This window comes from Equus asinus, chromosome 13, assembly GCF_041296235.1.
Source record: "Equus asinus isolate D_3611 breed Donkey chromosome 13, EquAss-T2T_v2, whole genome shotgun sequence".
Lineage (NCBI taxonomy): Eukaryota > Metazoa > Chordata > Mammalia > Perissodactyla > Equidae > Equus > Equus asinus.
In genome coordinates, this window is record NC_091802.1 from 25,570,115 (window position 1) to 25,587,809 (window position 17,695).

At 41.0% G+C, this 17,695-nt stretch overlaps 2 protein-coding genes across 9 annotated transcripts in view; one reads left to right on the plus strand and one right to left on the minus strand.

The window, feature by feature from the left end:
* TADA2A (transcriptional adaptor 2A) overlaps positions 1 to 10,545 on the minus strand; it is a 49,814-nt gene extending 39,269 nt beyond the window's left edge. Inside the window, exons 1-3 of one of the 4 annotated variants that reach the window (XM_014862264.3) lie at positions 10,423 to 10,545; positions 8,171 to 8,294; positions 839 to 945 (exon numbers count right to left, since the gene is read on the minus strand). In XM_014862264.3, coding sequence (XP_014717750.1) covers positions 839 to 945; positions 8,171 to 8,195 — 132 coding nt within the window. In that variant the 5' untranslated portion in view covers positions 8,196 to 8,294; positions 10,423 to 10,545. Of the gene's footprint in view, positions 1 to 838; positions 946 to 8,144; positions 8,295 to 10,084; positions 10,211 to 10,422 lie in introns of those variants that run through there. The other 3 variants (XM_070482840.1, XM_014862265.3, XM_044745750.2) reach the window with 3 other exon arrangements.
* Positions 10,546 to 10,563: 18 nt separating this feature from the next.
* Positions 10,564 to 17,695, plus strand: part of ACACA (acetyl-CoA carboxylase alpha) — a 267,372-nt gene continuing 260,240 nt past the window's right edge. For 3 of the 5 annotated variants that reach the window (XM_070482836.1, XM_070482837.1, XM_070482839.1), the window contains exons 1-2: positions 10,564 to 10,702; positions 10,807 to 11,076. In XM_070482836.1, the coding sequence (XP_070338937.1) occupies positions 11,039 to 11,076 (38 nt within the window). In that variant the 5' untranslated portion in view covers positions 10,564 to 10,702; positions 10,807 to 11,038. Of the gene's footprint in view, positions 10,703 to 10,806; positions 11,077 to 12,986; positions 13,076 to 17,695 lie in introns of those variants that run through there. The other 2 variants (XM_044745744.2, XM_044745746.2) reach the window with 2 other exon arrangements.

A 17,695-nucleotide genomic window follows, 5' to 3' on the forward strand; every position in this document is an offset into this window, starting at 1 on the left:
AACAACCTTAAAAAAAGACTTTTTTCTAGGACAACTCCTTCTTTGATAAGAGCATAAGCCCTGGAATCAGACTGCCTAAATTTGAACCCTGGCTCCATATTTATCACATTTCAGCAATTGTAAGATACCATTTTTTCCTATTTTAAAATTCTGAAATGAGGATTCATCTTAAAATAAATAGTATATTACAACTTCTATCAGCCATTTTTACATTTCTGAAATTGGGATGCTTCTTATAATCAACAGCGTCTGGGATCCCATAAAATATGGTATTTGCTGTGTGACCTTTAGCAAATTACTTAACCTCTCTTTGCCTGAGTTTCCTCTATGAAATGGGGATACTAATCATACTTACTTCACAGGGTTGTAGTGATGATTTAAAGGTTAATTCATGTAAAGTATTCAAAATAGTGCCTGGCACAGAGTAGACACTTATAATTAGTATTATTATTACCGCCATCATCCACTAAAATGGTTTGTTCCCTTGTTTGTCACCTGCTCAAAAGATCATTCTTCAAAAAGACAATAAACAGTGTCATAGGTGCTATCAAAAGGAATAATCCTCCAATTCTGTTTCCAGTAGTCCCAATACTTTAAAGCTACTGGCAAGAACAGTGTTAAGCATTAGGCTGATATATAGATGTGGAATATTAAACAGTCTATCTCATCCTTCTGCTCTGTTCCCCAACATTTTACTGGCAAAACATGTAATAGAAGATTGACGGGAAGCAACAGATTTAATAAGGTATGGTCCCTCTGAGCAACTGATAGTCATCTCTGAATTTACTCTATCCACAAAACTAGGCTAGGAGAAGCAAGCCTCTCTTTAATGAGTTACCTGTAAGCAGAGGAAAAAAGGAGGTGGCCCACATTCAGCACACTTGATATAGGGCTCCATGAGGTAGGAGGAGCAGCCTCGGCAAGGTGGCTTATCAGAGGGATCATCTGCAACAAAAAGAAAAATAAACTAGCTTCAAAACACCTTATGATTATCTTAAGTGCAAGAAGGTGAAAATCTGCAGATGACTAAGTTCACGGAGATAAGAGGAACTCATTCCAAATAAAAAACAAAAATTATGTTCCTTTTTATTTCAGGGCAGCTTTGTTCCTTCCTATAGTGTATCTACTACTTCAAAGGCATTTATTTTTTTATTTTTTATTTTTTTAAAGATTTTATTTTTTCCTTTTTCTCTCCAAAGCCCCCCAGTACATAGTTGTATATTCTTCATTGTGGGTCCTTCTAGTTGTGGCATGTGGGACGCTGCCTCAGCGTGGTTTGATGAGCAGTGCCATGTCCGCACCCAGGATTCGAACCAACGAAACACTGGGCCGCCTGCAGCGGAGAGGGCGAACTTAACCACTCGGCCACAGGGCCAGCCCCTTCAAAGGCATTTAAATGGATATTGGCCTTGCAGAGAAATTTACAAACACAATTTCTAACTAAAGTTTTATAATACCTGCAACTTATTTTTCCAGGGGAAAAAAAATGTCACATATCTACACAACACATATCTACTTATAGATTAAGCATATCTGACAAAATGTTAACAATTGCTGAATCTACGTAGTGGGCAACAAGTAATCACTGTGCAGTTCTTTAAACTTTTCTATAAGTTTGAAAATTTTCAAAATAAAAAGTTGGGGGAAAAAAACCTCTTTTAAACATATGTCTTTGGATACACTACTTTACATTTAAGTTGGGGTTTAAATCCAGGAAAGCCCCCTCCCTTCTCCCATGGTAAGCAGAGGACACAGCAGACCTTCCTTCAGTTCTAATCACAGCATTGTCTCTGAAATATTAAGGCAAGGAGTATAATCTAAATTCTCTAAAGTCATAAAAATGCAGATATTTGTTTTCCTGGTTGTCCGAAACTCTGCCTCTCCAGAGCCAGGGCAACCTAGCAGACTTGTTCTCCTGTGATGAACAGCAGGAGTGTAAGGAAACACAAGCTTCGAAGGTAGATGAAGGGACTTAATCCGTTAGGCCTGGGGCAGGATTTCTCACATTCTGTAATAGCATTTTCCTTCTTAAAGTCCAAGGAACACTTTTCAAGGCACCTTTCCCTCCTTCAAGTGGTGATTATTGTTTTTTTGTTTCTAAATGAAGACCTGGAGGAAAATGACAGGGGAAAGAAATACAATCCTTCTAGCAATAGCTTCAAAATAAATACATGGAACAGCAACTACCCAACTTGCCCCATTTTAAATTTTGACATGGAAGAACAAAAATTATTTTATATTAAGTGCTAGATGCCAATTTTTCCCAAATTATTTTCTTCCTCCTATCTTTTTAATTTAAGGATAAAAGCTTGTTTTTCTTTCCTCAGGAAAAAAATCAGCCACTGACTAAAACAGCTTTTAAACCCTTAAGAATTATTTTGTAAAAGTAATCCAATTTATAGTTCTAAAAATTTTAGGGGCTGGCCCCATGGCCGAGTGGCGGCCCAGGGTTTCGCTGGTTCTGATCCTGGGCGCGGACATGGCACTGCTCGTCAGGCCATGCTGAGGCGGCGTCCCACCTGTCACAACTAGAAGGACCCACAACTAAAATATATAACTATGTACCGGGGGTATCTTGGGAGAAAAAGCAGGAAAAAAAACCCCAGAAGATTGGCAACAGTTGTCAGCTCAGGTGCCAACCCTTAAATAAAAAAAAAAAATTTTAGAGAATAAAAGTATAAAGTATAAGTCATCCTCTATTAACATTTCAATCTCCAGCCTTTGTTTATCTACGTATATATGTTTTAACAAAAGTAAGACAGTATATATGATGTTTTGTAGCCTGTTTTTTTCACTTCACTTCATATACTGTCAACATCTTTCCTGACAGTATACATAGATCTTCCTCATTCTTTTTAATGGATGAATAATATTCTATTATATCAATTATCTAACCTAATGATTTTCAACTGCCCCCTAGGAAGGCATTTTGGAAATCTGAGGAGATGCTTTTTTGTTGCCACAATGACTCGGGAGCACTACTGGCATTTAGCAGGCAGGGACCAGGAATGCCAGATACCCTGCAACACTCAAGACATTCTTATACAACAAAGAACTCACTTGCATCCTGCACAACTTTCAAATGTCCCACCAGACATTCAAGTAGGTGAAAAACCTGCTCATAATTACATGACCTAGAACCTAATTCCATATTACATATAAGACAAAATGTTTTTTTGATAGTTTTAATATATATTGAATTTTCCAAGAAGGCAATGGCACGTACTTCTAGAGGAGATTGCACCTTGTTTCATTCGGAACTTTACCAAGAGTCGTTCAAGCTTGTGGAATTTCTCTGAGTCACCAATGCGACACACATGAATCACTGCATTTGTAGTTGTAAGATGCACAGTGATTCAACATATGGGTGCAAGCATCTGACTACTTAAGTCATTATGTCTTCTACTGTAATCACGTCTAAACATATGAAAATACATATTAGTTTATCATAAGTTGCATTACTTCATTATAAATTACTTCGCTTTTATTTGTCCTTTGTATTATAGTTATGGCATTATTATTTTTTTAAATCATGGGTGTAGATATATTATATTATCTGTGTATTTCATTTCCAAATAGTAAAAGGGGCTTTAAAAATATAAGGGGCTGGCCAGTGGTGCAGCAGTTAAATTTGCACGTTCCACTTTGGTGGTCTGGGGTTCACCATTTCGGATCTCATGTATGGACACGGTACCAATTGGCAAGCCATGCTATAGTAGGCATCCCACATATAAAGTGGAGGAAGACGGGCACAGATGGTGGCTCAGGGCCAGTCTTCCTCAGCAAAAAGAGGAGGATTGGCAGCAGATGTTAGCTCAGGGCTAATCTTCCCCCCGAAAAAAGATAAATAAATAAAAAGAAATTACTAGGTCTCATAAGGTTGAGAACTAATCTAACATTTCCTACTGGTGGGCATTTATACTGTTTCTAATTTTTCACTATTATAAACAATGCTGACGGGGGCCGGCCTGGTGGCACAGCAGTTAAGTTCTCAGGCTCTGCTTCTGAAACCTGGGATTCGCTGGTTCGGATCCCGGGTGCAGACATGGCACCGCTTGGCAAGCCATGCTGTGGTAGGCGTCCCACATATAAAGTAGAGGAAGATGGGCACGAATGTTGGCTCAAGGCCAGTCTTCGTCAGCAAAAAGAGGAGGACTGGCAGCAGATGTTAGCTGAGGGCTAATCTTCCGCAAAAAACAAAATCCAGAGACAGGGGCCGGCCTGGTGGCGCAGCGGTTAACTGCACACGTTCCACTTCTCGGCGGCCGGTGGTTCACCAGTTTGGATCCCGGGTTTGGACATGGTACTACTTGGCACGCCATGCTACGGCAGGCGTCCCACATATAAAGTAGAGGAAGATGGGCATGGATGTTAGCACAGGGCCAGTCTTCCTCAGCAAAAAGAAGAGGATTGGCAGTAGTTAGCTCAGGGCTAATCTTCCTCAAAAAAAAAAAAGAAAGAAAATCCAGAGACAATAAAGGACTAATAAATTGACTGCATAAACAAAATAAACAAAATACTGTTTTGGCAAAAAACACCATAAGCAAAGTAAAAAAGCAAATAAACTGGAAGAAAATATTTGGAAACATATCAGAGACAAAGGGCTAACGTCCCTAATATACAAAGAACTTTTAAAAATTGAGAGAAAAAAAGACCAAAAATATTGTTGCAAAAGACATGAAGAGATAATTAGAAAAAAAGATATAAAATTAGCCCTTAAACATATGAAAAAAACATTCAACTTCACTCATAATGAGAGAAATTTACACTGAGATATAACTTCTCATGCATCAGACTGGCAAAAATTCAAAAGCTTGAATTTTCTTTCCTAGTAAGGCTGTGGGGAAATCGCTAGTCTCATATATTGCTGATGGGAACATATTAGAATATTATTTGTAATTGCAAAATACTACCTAGATGTCCAAGCATTGGAATGTAGTTGAACGAACCATGGTGTACCCACACAATGGAGTACTATGCAACTATAAAAAAGAATGAGAAAATCTCTATAAACTAATATAACACTTCCAGGAAATACTATTAAGTGAAAAAGACCAAAGTGCAAAAGAGTATACATAGTATGCTGGCTTTCCTGTAAGAAATTAAGGAAAATTTTTAAAAAACATATATATATGTTTGCTTATCTTTGCAAAAAGAAATAAAGGACACGTAAACTAGAAAACAATAAAGCTGGACATCTGCAAAGGGCTGGGGGAGGGAGCATGGAATGGAGTGGAAGAGATACAGGAAGGGGTGACAATTCTCCAAATAAATCTTCTGGTATGGTTTTGACTTTTGGAAGTACATTTATGTTCTACAAAATAAAAAAATTAAGTCAGTAAATGTGAGAAGGGAAAATTGGAAGCAGAAGGAACAGATAAACCCAATCGTATTTCAAAAGAATACTATAACCGGGGCTGGCCCCGTGGCCGAGTGGTTAAGTTCGTGCGCTCCGCTGCAGGCGGCCCAGTGTTTCGTTGGTTCGAATCCTGGACACGGACATGGCACTGCTCATCAAGCCACGCTGAGGCAGCGTCCCACATACCACAACTAGAAGGACCCACAACGAAGAATATACAACTATGTACCGGGGGGCTTTGGGGAGAAAAAGGAAAAAATAAAATCTAAAAAAAAAAGAATACTATAACCACGCCGAAGAAGAAAAAAAAAAAAAGAACCAATCTAGGTAACTTATGAATATTTAACAATCTACCTTCAGTCTTGGGTGATACAGGGGAGACTTGCAAACAAATCCTGAACTCATTGAAGCAGGTCTGTTTTATGTAGTGATACGTACAAAGCAATTCTGAAATAATTCTGGATGACTGAGCAAATAAGTAAATGTGATGTTGGCAGCCTGGTTTGCACTGAGGAAAGGACATACAAACAAGAAATGGGGGAAAACAAACAAACAAAAAGCCTATGAAGATGAACTGGAGGTGCTACCGTGAAGACACAATTTCTAAAAAAAAGTATACGTATGGCTATATGCATGTATATATGAATATGTATGTATATTGGTATGTATGTATATAGCATATATGTACATATATTTCCTAGTTCTGTGGGCCAAAAGGGCCAAGAGGCAACGACACACGAGCAGCAATAAGCAATGACTACATCTTGGTCTCTAATGTCATTTCCCTCCAAAAGGAACCAGGGTTCCTCAGAGAAGTGCTGATTCCAGGGCTGGGGCAGAGCAGGTACAGGATGCACCTGGAACTTGTAAGATGCCAAAAAGTAAGGAGATGCTCAAAAATGTCATGGGGGATACGTCACAAAGATGTAAGAGCCAGCTTGAAGGGACTCACAGTGGTCAAACTCTGACAATCTGAGAACTGAAATAATTAAGTTCAATAAGCATAAACCAGTGAAAAAATAGGAATTCATGTGTTCATACTTCTAACAAATAAGGGAGACAGGAGGTCCCTTGATTACAGTAGAATGTTAAATGCTAACTAGCAAATGTGAAGAGTGCTGGATTTGGGGGAAAAATCATCATTTTGCAGCCATTACAGTAAAGACTAGATCAGGCAAAAATCATCAATGGATGCTAAACCTAGAGAGAAATTTTAATGAGGAGTAAGATATTTTATGGCCTGAAAGTGTCTCCCTATGGGTTGCTTATTATATCCAAGGGAAAAAATAGAAATTATCCAGTGGAGAACTCAAACGGACACCTTGACTGGGTTTTCAAAATTAACATCACCAATGAGGGGTGGAGGGAGACCAGACAAACTCAAAACGAGAAACCTCTATCTTGAAAAAGAAGGGGAAAGGGCCTATATTCTTCAAAAGTGTCAATGTCACTCAAGACAAAGGCTGTGGAGACGTTTCAGTTTAAAGGAGACTAAAGGGAAAGAGCAACTTAATGTTAAGATCTGACCTCTAACTGTATCCTGTACTAGAAAGAAAACACCACCACCAAGACATTATTGAGACAGCTGACAAAACTGGAATACGGATGGTAGGTTAGATAAAAGTATTTGATCCATGTTGAATTTACTAAAGTTGATAACTTTCTGAGGTTATATAATAGAATATTCCTATTCTTAGGAAATAAGGACTAAAGTACTTAGAGGTAAAAGGCCATGATATACTCGCAAATGACTGAAAAAAAAAATATGGGGGCCGGCCTGGAGGCGCAGCTGTTAAGTTCGCATGGTAAACTTCGGTGGCCTGTGGTTTGCCAGTTCAGATCCCGGGTGTGGACCTACACACCACTTGTCAGGTCATGCGGTGGCAAGCATTCCACATATAAAGTAGAGGAAGTTGGGAATGGATGTTAGCGCAAGGTCAGGCTTCCTCTGCAAAAAAGAGGAGGATTGGCAGTGGATGTTAGCTCAGGGCTAATCTTCCTCAAAAAAAAAAAAAAAGGTGCATATGTCTATTTATAAATATAAATAAACAAATAAATATATGAGTTTACATTCCCAGCATTGGGACAATTCATTTAGGTTCTTTCTCTATGTGTAAAATGAGAGATTTGAACTAGATGTGTTTGAAGACTCCATTCTGTCCTAACTTTATGGAGGGAGTGTGATGAGAGAATAAATTAAAGCCCTTTTAAGAAATTGCTGAAGAAGAAACACCACCCAAAAGTGCCTATCGGATTTTTCCCATTGGGGTACTACTAACACCTAACAACAGATTTCTATTTCTGCCAAATGTCTTATCTTTAGAATCAGAGAAAAAGCAATATATTTTTTTCTCCATAGTTGTGGCTGCCTGAATTTATTTCACACATACACCATCACTCTCTGCATTATTATTACACTGTGCTTTACTCTTAGAACACAAGTTCCATCTAAAAGGGGGGAGGGGGCATTTCCTTTTTTCTACCACTGACTCTTATCAAGGCATCTAAAATATGTTATTGGTTCTAATGAAAAATCCAACTGCTTTTTTAAGCCTAACTGCAGGTTAATCATATTATGCCTGGTCCATCTGAGCTTAGTTTTCTTATAAGACCTAGAGTAATATGTTTGTGTCATGTGTTCAGTGGGCAATCAATAAATATTGGTTCATTTTATTTCGATTTGATACTCTTAATCCTTTAGAATCAGATTCACAGAGCTTTAACTTCAAAGTGCTTATTTTTCTTCTTTGATCAACTTCCGTTTCAGTTTGCTACTAATATTCACCTGGGACTTGTTTCCACAGTACTTACTGCTAAAGGAACCCAAACGGTCCATGCCCTAATTGGCAAAGACTGCTGCTTTGATCCTCCTCAATGCAGCGCTCCTTCAAGATTTCAGAAATGGCCAACGCATACACCAAAGCTTGACGACCCCCTATGAACAAACAGAAGTGGCACATGGATCAGGAAATAATTCAAATGGACAAGATAAAGAGGAGATGATACAACGCACTCAACTCTACCACAACCTAGCTTTGTAATGCTAAGCATATCATTCCCTACAAGACTGTTTCCTCCTCTGTAAAATTGGTATGATAGAACAGCATCGACCTCCTAAAGTTGTTGTGAGAATATCAAAATCCACATAAATAATGTACTATAGTGCCTAACTCATAGTAAGCCCTCTATAAAGGCTACATATCCCTAATAAACAGCCATTGGTTTTCTCCGCCCAGCATCACTTCTTTCCTTTGGGAAACTGACTCTCCCACATTTCATATGGTTCTGGTGGGGTTGCCAATCATAATACTCCAACCCCCGCCCCCACAACACAGCAGCTAAGGCAACCAGACCTCTTCTTACAGAAATCTGAAATATTCAGTAAGACATATAAGGACAGAAAGCAGTTGGCGCTCAGTCATTCACTAGTCAAAGAATTTGGTCTATGAGCTCCAGCTGCTGAATCCCCATCTCCAAGGGTGGCCCAACTGCTTAGTTTTTTTTCTCGTTTCTCTTTCCAATAATACTTCAATATGAATGAGTTTCTGTTACTAGAAACCAAGGAATCCTATCTGTTACAACATACATTTGTTCACTCTTTGAACAAAATGTAATAGGTATGTACAATGTACAAAGTATCTTTTTGAAAGCAGAAATGAAATCATATTTCACACTAAGCCAAGAAAACATTTCTCCTCTTCTATACTCCCACAGCTTCTTATCTATCTCTTTTCTGGCATTTTTCACATTCTACTTTCCGAGGATTACTTCTGATTGCTGAAATTCTGAATTTCCCCCATTTTTAGACTAAATGAAAGCTGGGACTATATCCAATACAAATTTGTAAGCCTTAAAGTACCAAGTACACAGAAAACTCAATAAACACAAACATTAGTTCTACAAAAGTTTAATTCATCTTTAGTTCTCCCGGAGTGACTTCCATTACCTGATATTTTTAGGTTGGGGAATAATTCATCATTAAGTGTATGCAACACTCATATAACATGGCTGTCAACGAACTTGTCTTTTCTTTTCTGGGGTGGGCTGTGGTGGGATGGTTCCCCCTCTGCTCTAGTTCCAGGAAAAGTTAGTCTTTGAAGTAAAATGAGTTTGGCAAGGGGTATTACGCCCTTAGTAACAAAATAATGGCCAACATTTATTGAACTTTTCTGACATGCCAGGAACTGTCGTACCACTGTATGTGGATTATCTCTTTGAATCCTCATAACCTTCTGCGACACGCTGCTTTTTCAAAGAAGGATAGGATGCTCTCAAAGAACGTTACTTGCACAATGCCTTACAGGTAGTGAATAGCAGCGCTGTTTCAACAGAGGTTAATAGAAATGGTCAAGCAAAGGATGGATAAACAGTCCGGTAAACCCTCCATGTCATAAGCACAATATTGCGATACGCAGAATCTTTCTTCCTCTCCTTTCTTCCCCCGAGACATCTGTGACACTAACTTGCTTGAAAGAATGGGTGCTAGCTCCAAATCAACATTTGCCAAATTCAGAGAAGTTACTGGGAGGAGGAAGGAAGGTAGTGGGAAGAGCAGCATTCAGCGTGGTGCAGAAGCCAGGTGCAGGCTTCGGAGTTTTGCAGACGAGGTTCTAATCCTCACTTCGTTCCCTATTAGCTGAATGATCTTGGGCAAGTCATTTTACCCGAGCCCCAGTCAGTCTCAGCTCTGAGACGGAGCTGACCTACCTACTCTAGAAGGCCTACCTGGAAATTCAACGGGGAACATGGGGCAGGGGCAGGACACACAGCGGCTGTCACCAGCGCAGCGGAGCCAGGAATACCGCGGCTGTGGGCGTGCGGCACCGCCCAGAGGGCGGGATGGGCCGGACTCGCCGCGGGGCGGGGCCCAGGGGTCACGAGGGGTCCCGTGCCGCCCTCCCCCACAGCCCGCGTGGCCAGCGCCGCCCGCCACGTCTCCCCAGCCGCCGGGACCCAGCGCCCGCCCCTCTCCGCCAGCGCACCTCGCGCTCCCCGCTCCCCCTTGTCCCGCTAGAGGGGCTCGCAGCCCGCCGCCACCCGCCCTGCGGCGCCTCGTGCCTCACCTCGCCGCGTCCCCCTCCTCCGCGCCGCGGAGCCGCCAGCCACGCGCACGCGCGCCCAAGGGCTTGCGTGCTCGCTCCCGAGCGGCGCAGGCGCGACCCCGCTGCGTGTCGCGCGCCCGCCGCCGCCCCCTCGGCCCCCGTGCAGGCCCTCGTCGCGTGCTCGTCGCTGTCCTCCGCCAGGGGCCCGGGAGGATGGGGCTGAGCAGCTTCCCCGACACTTGAGCCCGACCAGTTATCAGTTTGCCAGTGAGGCGCGTTGCCGGTCCCCAGAGGTTTGCCGGTGCGTGGTGCCGTTTGATCCCCTCCAGAGGGCGGTGAGGTGGAGCGGGCTGGTACTGTCCTGCTTTTGTGTTTTTAACGTTCCCACCCCCACCCCTGTTGCAGCAAAGGAAATTTGAGGCTAAGGGACTGGGCCCAAGGACGGCGAGCAGTGACCGCCTCTCCAGTCCAGGTCTTGCAGTGCTGCTCATGGATTAACCAGACTGACTGAATGGTTTAAGGGTAAACAGGGGACGTTTTACTCAGATGCTTCGGGAACGTCGAAATTACCTTCTTTGGAAAGAACCATTCCCTGTTTGGGCTTCAGAGGCCCAGATTGAGGCGCAATGATGAGAGGATGTGGTGGTCCACTCTGATGTCAATCTTGAGGGCTAGGTATGTCCCAACATCTCTTGTTACTACTAATTATTATCATAGCTACCACTTGTGGAGTATTTATTGCATGCCAGGTATTGTACAAAGGTGGTTATATACATGGTCTCATTTAATCTTCAAAAACAAGCTTATGAGGTAGGCACTATTATTATCCACATTTTCTAGGTGAAGATATTTAGACTTGGGCTTATAAATAACTTGGGACCATTACTGCCAGAAAGCCTTGGGGAAGGTGATTCAAACTGTGGTTTATCTTAACCATTATGCTGTTACGTCTTTTTAAAATTCTGTCTTTCATAAATTTGCCCAAAGTCTTTTAGAATTCATTTTCACATTCTGCTTGTGTGGCCTCGTTATTTTTTAGTCTATGAGTAATACAAGTTCATTCTAAAGAAAAAATCAGAGAATTTGCATGAGCAAAAATAATGTGAAAACCAGCTCCCACCATATTAAATAAGCAGTTAACATTTTGGTAGATGCTCTTCCAGACATTTTCCTATGCATCGTGTCAATAAATACAGAGTAGTTTTGCATTTGATGTATCCTGAAAATCTATTCATTCATTCAACAAATATTTAAAGAGCAGACATTGTTCTAGGTGCTGGGAATTCAGCAGTGAACGAAACAAAGTCTCTGCCTCATATAATAGTGGGGAAGATTGACAATAAGCAATACACATAATATGTTACTAAATAATAGATAATGCCCCGTAATGTGGCAGGTTTTCTGGAAAAAAATAAGTCAGGATAAAGAGAGAAGACTGATGTGGGGATGCTCTTTTAGATGGAGTAGACAAGGAAGGCCTCTCAATGGAAGAGCACATAAGCAGAAATCTAATCATTAAATGAGGGAGGCAGGTATGTGAACTTCTAGAGGGAAACTATTCTAGGAGAAGAGAAACAGCGGTTGCAGTAGCCCTGAGATAGGGACTTGCTTGGCATGTTGGAGAAGAAGCAAGGAGACCAGTGTGGCTGGAGCAGAGCAAATTAGAGAAATAAGTTGGGAAACAGGCAGAAGCCAGATCATGTATCATCTGGTAAGCCATAGTTGGACTTTGGATTTTTGTTGGGATGTGATAGACTACCATGGAAGGGTTGAGAGCAAAGGAGTAACCAGATTGTTTTAAAAGGATCGCTGGCAGCTGTGTGGAGAGTAGATGGTAGAAACATTAAAATTGCCCTTTAAAGCAAAATTGTCCTTTTACACAGCAGTTCAGCAGATTACTAACACTGGTGTTTCACGTACACACCTTTACACCTTCACAGCGACTCTCACCTCCACAAGGAGGAGATAGGGTCAAACACTTAGGATACCTTCATGTCTTTCTCACCTAAACTGAAATTTTTCGAGACTGGCTTGGGCATATATCCAGATCTGGATGTCACAATTGTCAACAAACTGAATATGAGTCATCAGTGTTGTACTATTGTGGAAAAAACAATCCCACATAATAGTGGAATCTGTTCATTAAAAACATAGCATTCAAGCACCTGAAAATTACCCTGCCTCTTCGATTGATGTTAGGCCCTCCTTAGAATTCGAAGCCCCAATTTAGTCATTGTGCTTAAGATAGATGTGGAGAAATTAAAAGGCACAGTGAGAGGAAGGATAAACCAGTGCTTTTCTGGGTTTTCACCTTCAGCAATGTAGTAGATAATGGCATTAATTGTAAGACCAGCTAAAGGGAAAGTGAAAGACCAGCTGAAGGAAGAACACTTTTTGAGAGGAAATTAAAAGTTCTGTTTCAGATGTGTTTTGCAGTCTGAGTGGAAATAACATGAGTTTAGAGCTCAGAGGAGAGGCCAGGGCTAAAACTGTTTAACTGTATTAGAGTTATTTCTTCAGATGTGTGTGTTCTTTAGACAGAGTATGAGGACAGACACTGTGTCTTTTCTTCTTTGTAACCTCAGTGCCCAGAAGTTCATCCTGGACGAATATCTGTGAAATGAACAAGTAAAGGCAAAGGTATGGATGAAGTCACTCAGGCAAAATGTATAAGGTAAAAAGAGAAGATATCCAATCTGTGCTTTCACTGGAGGTCCAAGCACCTGAACGTGACTTACAAGTAGGGTGACCATAAGTCCCAATTTGCTCGGGACAGTCTGATATACTGCTGTTGTCTCCGTGTAATTAGTAATATTGTCTCATTTCACTCTCAGAAGTGTCTCAGTTTGTACAATAAATTACATGGTCACTCCTTGTAGAAGGCCCATCAGGGTCTAGCGTCTCCCTGTTTCTTTGTCATTGCTGCCCTGTCTTACACCTCATTCTCCAGCCAGATGAAATACTTTTATTTCCCCTTATACGCTCTCTTATTTCCAAGCTTCCTTTGCCAGTGTACCTCCACTTCAACTTAGACATACCTCCTTGGGAACATGTCTCTTGACCCCCAAGTCTGGGTTAAGTAGCCCTCTTACATGCTTCCAGTGCACCCTGTGTTTAACCTGTCATAGCAGAGATGACTAAGTGCCTTGTTGCTCCCCTGACTAAATATGTCTGTGAAGGAACCTGAAAAAACATGTTTTGTCCTCTTTAAGGCAGAAATTTGTGTTAATAATATCCAAGATCAGTCCATGTTGGACTAATACTTTTGAAGACTGATCTTCAGGACAGACTAATGGCACATTCTCCAAGCCCTTCCATTCTTAACTAACTGAGGAGATTGACTTTTTTTTTTAAGACTATGATAGTTTACAACCTTGTGAAATTTCAGTTGTACATTATTGTTAGTTATGTTGTGGGTACACCATTTCACCCTTTGTGCCCTCCCCCCACCCCACCCCCCCTTCACCTGGTAACCACGGATCAGATCTCCTTGTCTGTATGTTAACTTCTACCTATGAGTGGAGTCATACAGAGTTCGTCTTTCTTTGTCTGGCTTATTTCACTCAACATAATTCCCTCAAGGTCCATCCATGTTGTTGTGAATGGGACGATTTTGTCCTTTTTTATGGCTGAGTAGTATTCCATTGTGTGTGTGTGTGTGTGTGTGTGTGTGTGTGTGTGTGTGTGTGTGTACGTGTATGTATATATGTATACACACCGTATCTTCTTTATCCAATCATCAGTTGCTGGGCACTTAGGTTGGTTCCACATCTTGGCTATTGTAAATGATGCTGCAATGAACATAGGGGTGCATGGGACTCTTGGAATTGCTGATTTCAGGTTCTTAGGATAGATACCCAGTAGTGGGATGGCTGGGTCATAAGGTATTTCTATTTTTAACTTTTTGAGAAATCTCCATACTGTTTTCCGTAGTGGCTGCACCAGTTTGCACTCCCACCAACAGTGTATGAGGGTTCCTTTTTCTCCACAACCTCTCCAACATTTGTCACTCTTGGTTTTGGATATTTTTGCCATTCTAACAGGTGTAAGGTGATATCTTAGTGTAGTTTTTCATTTTTTTTTTATTGAGTTATTGATAGGTTACAATCTTGTGAAATTTCAATTGTACATTAATGTTTGTCAGTCATGTTGTAGGTGCACCACTTCACCCTTTGTGCCCACCCCCCACCCCACCTTTCCCCTGGTATCCACTAAACTGTTCTTGGTCCACAGTTTTAAATTCCTCATATGAGTGGAGTCATACACAGATTATCTTTCTCTCGCTGGCTTATTTCACTTAACATAATTCTCTCAAGGTCCATCCATGTTATTGCAAATGGAATGATTTTGTTCTGTTTTGCAGCTGAGTAGTATTCCATTGTATATATGTACCACATCTTCTTTATCCGTTCGTCTGTTGCTGGGCACTTAGGTTGCTTCCACGTCTTGGCTATTGTAAACAGTGCTGCAATAAACATTGGGGTGCATAGGACTTTTGGGATTGCTGACTTCAAGCTCTTTGGATAAATACCCAGTAGTGGGATGGCTGGATCATATGGTAGTTCTATTTTTAGTTTTTTGAGGAATCTCCATACTGTTTTCCCTAGTGGCTGCACCAGTTTGCATTCCCACCAGCAGTGTATGAGGGTTCCTTTTTCTCTGCAACCTCTCCAACATTCGTTGCTATTAGTTTTAGATATTTTTGTCATTCTAACGGGTGTAAGGTGATATCTTAGTGTAGTTTTGATTTGCATTTCCCTGATGATTAGTGATGATGAGCATCTTTTCATGTGTCTATTGGCCATCGTATATCTTCTTTGGAGAAATGTCTGTTTATGTCCCCTGCCCATTTTTTGATTGGGTTGTTTGATTTTTTGTTGTTGAGCTGTGTGAGTTCTTTATATATTATGGAGATTAACCCTTTGTCAGATAAGTAACTTGTAAATATTTTTTCCCACTTAGTGGGCTGTTTTTTTGTTTCAATCCTGTTTTCCCTTGCCTTGAAGAAGCTCTTTAGTCTGATGAAGTCCCATTTGTTTTTTCTTTCTATTGTTTCCCTCGTCTGAGGAGTTATGGTGTTCGAAAAGATTCTTTTGAAACTGATGTCAAAGAGTGTACTGCCTGTGTTCTCTTCTAGAAGACTTATTGTTTCAGGCCTAATCTTTAGGTCTTTGATCCATTTTGAGTTTATTTTTGTGAATGGTGAAAAAGAATGGTCAATTTTCATTCTTTTACGTGTGGCCGTGCAGTTTTCCCAGCACCATTTGTTGAAGAGACTTTCTTTTCTCCATTGTAGGCCCTCGGCTCCTTTGTCAAAGATTATCTGTCCATAGGAGGAGACTGACTTTTGAACTCGAAACCCACCAAGGAAAATTGTGTCTTACTGTCAGGCTCTGTAATGTGGCTACCATTGACTGAGTCCAGAATATCCCACAGCTCCTCTTCAACCACTCAGCTGCTGTGGTTAGAATCCGAAGTGCAGTTTCTGAGCCTCCCTCCCTGTGGAAATGATTCTTTACCATTTCCCGTTACCTACTATGTCCTGAGTGCTTATCAACTTTCTCTCATTTAATACTTATTTTTCCTGTAACCAAGGTGGCTCTTTGTAGTTTGGTATACAAACAGATAAAAACAGAAAGTCTAAAAGTCTACCTATATCTTGCAGGTTGCAACGTCCTCCCCTTTAAATTCTGAGGTATACCCAGTCATTGTAAATTAGTCAGAGATTGAGGTCCGCAGCAGAGCCCTTTGCCATTTACAGGGGCTCTTCAAGGCCAGGAGTTTTCCTGTGACCCACTCAGTAGAAAGGGCTTCACCCCACAAAAGGCCTGAGCCTGAAGGGTTTCGGCTCTTAGCTCTCAGCTCCTTGAGTTCATACACCAAGGCACTTTCACAGAAGTGCTGACTCCCCCACAGCCCAGCTGAGGATTGGTTCCAGCTTCTTAGACTCTGCTGCTGCCTCTTGTATTCAGGAACATTGCCCCCCTCCTTTCTGTCTCCCTTACTGTACCCCTATCTTTGTTCCTTTGTGGCCATCCTAAGCAAAGGAGTTAGGGAATCCTTTTTCTTCCAGAAGGTTCCTGACTGCTTATTTAACTTGATCCACCCCACCTGTGACCAGTCTGCAGAGGAAGGGTTGAAGCACTTCTGCTAATGTACTTGAAGAAATATATGGTCTACATATAGCCATTTCTCCACACAGTGGCCTGTCTGGGGTGCTTCTATGTAAGTAAGAGAACCCTAAAGGTCTCAAAAATGAACAGAAGGGAAAAGCAATTTCTACTAAAGGGCCCTGCTGCATCCCACTTTACAGATGAGGAAAAACGAGGCTCAGAGAGGTAAAACCACTTGCCCAAAGTAATTCAGTTACTAAGTAGCACAGCCGTAATTAAAATCAGATCTGTCCAACTGTAGCTAATAAACTGCCACTGACTATTTAAAACTGAAGAATTAGCTGGTGTCAGGATTTTCATAATGCCATGGCCGTTAAGCAGAGTTTACATGACGAGGCCTTTGCTGCCCATCTTTTCTGCCTCTTCTTCACCTGACTCACTTCTTTTTGATCTACACAAAGTGTAGGATATCTGTCTCATGAGTCACCAGGCTTTGGGTAGAATCCAAAAAATTACGTGAACTAGGAATGTATTGTGCTGAGTGACTTCTGTTTATCAGAAAAATTTAAAATGCCTGCTAGGCAGCCCAGCTGCATCCTTTTCAGCCTGAAGTACAGAGCGTCCACCTTTTGACTATCAAAACAGCTCCTAAAGTATTGTCATTTGATGACAGGCAGTCTCTACTCTTTTGCAACCAATAAGTGCCTAATAAATGTTGGAAATATGATTTGTAAGGAACCTGGCACAGTTTAATGTAACTGAAAAAGCATGGACTTTGAAGTTTTCTTGAATTTGAATCCTGTCTCTACCCTTTACTACCTTCAAGAATTTAGACAAGTGATCATCTTTCTATGATCTATTTACCTCTTTTCTCCTCATATGTAAAATAAAAATAATGCCTAATTCATAAGAGTTTTGTAAGGATGTAATGATATGTGTCTAGTACCTAGTTCATGGTGGGAGTCAAATGAATTATAATTGTGATTTTCATTTTAATTCCAGAAGTCCTCTAGAGGATGACCCTGGGACTCATTTAGAAGTTGTTCTAGGCTAGGCTGGCTAGTTCTCAGCAATGGAATTTTTTTGTTATTTGAATTGAGAACTATCTCCTGGAAACCTATAGGTTTCCAGAACACCGAGCAATTAAACTGATTTTTTTTGCTACCCGCTTCTTTAGCACC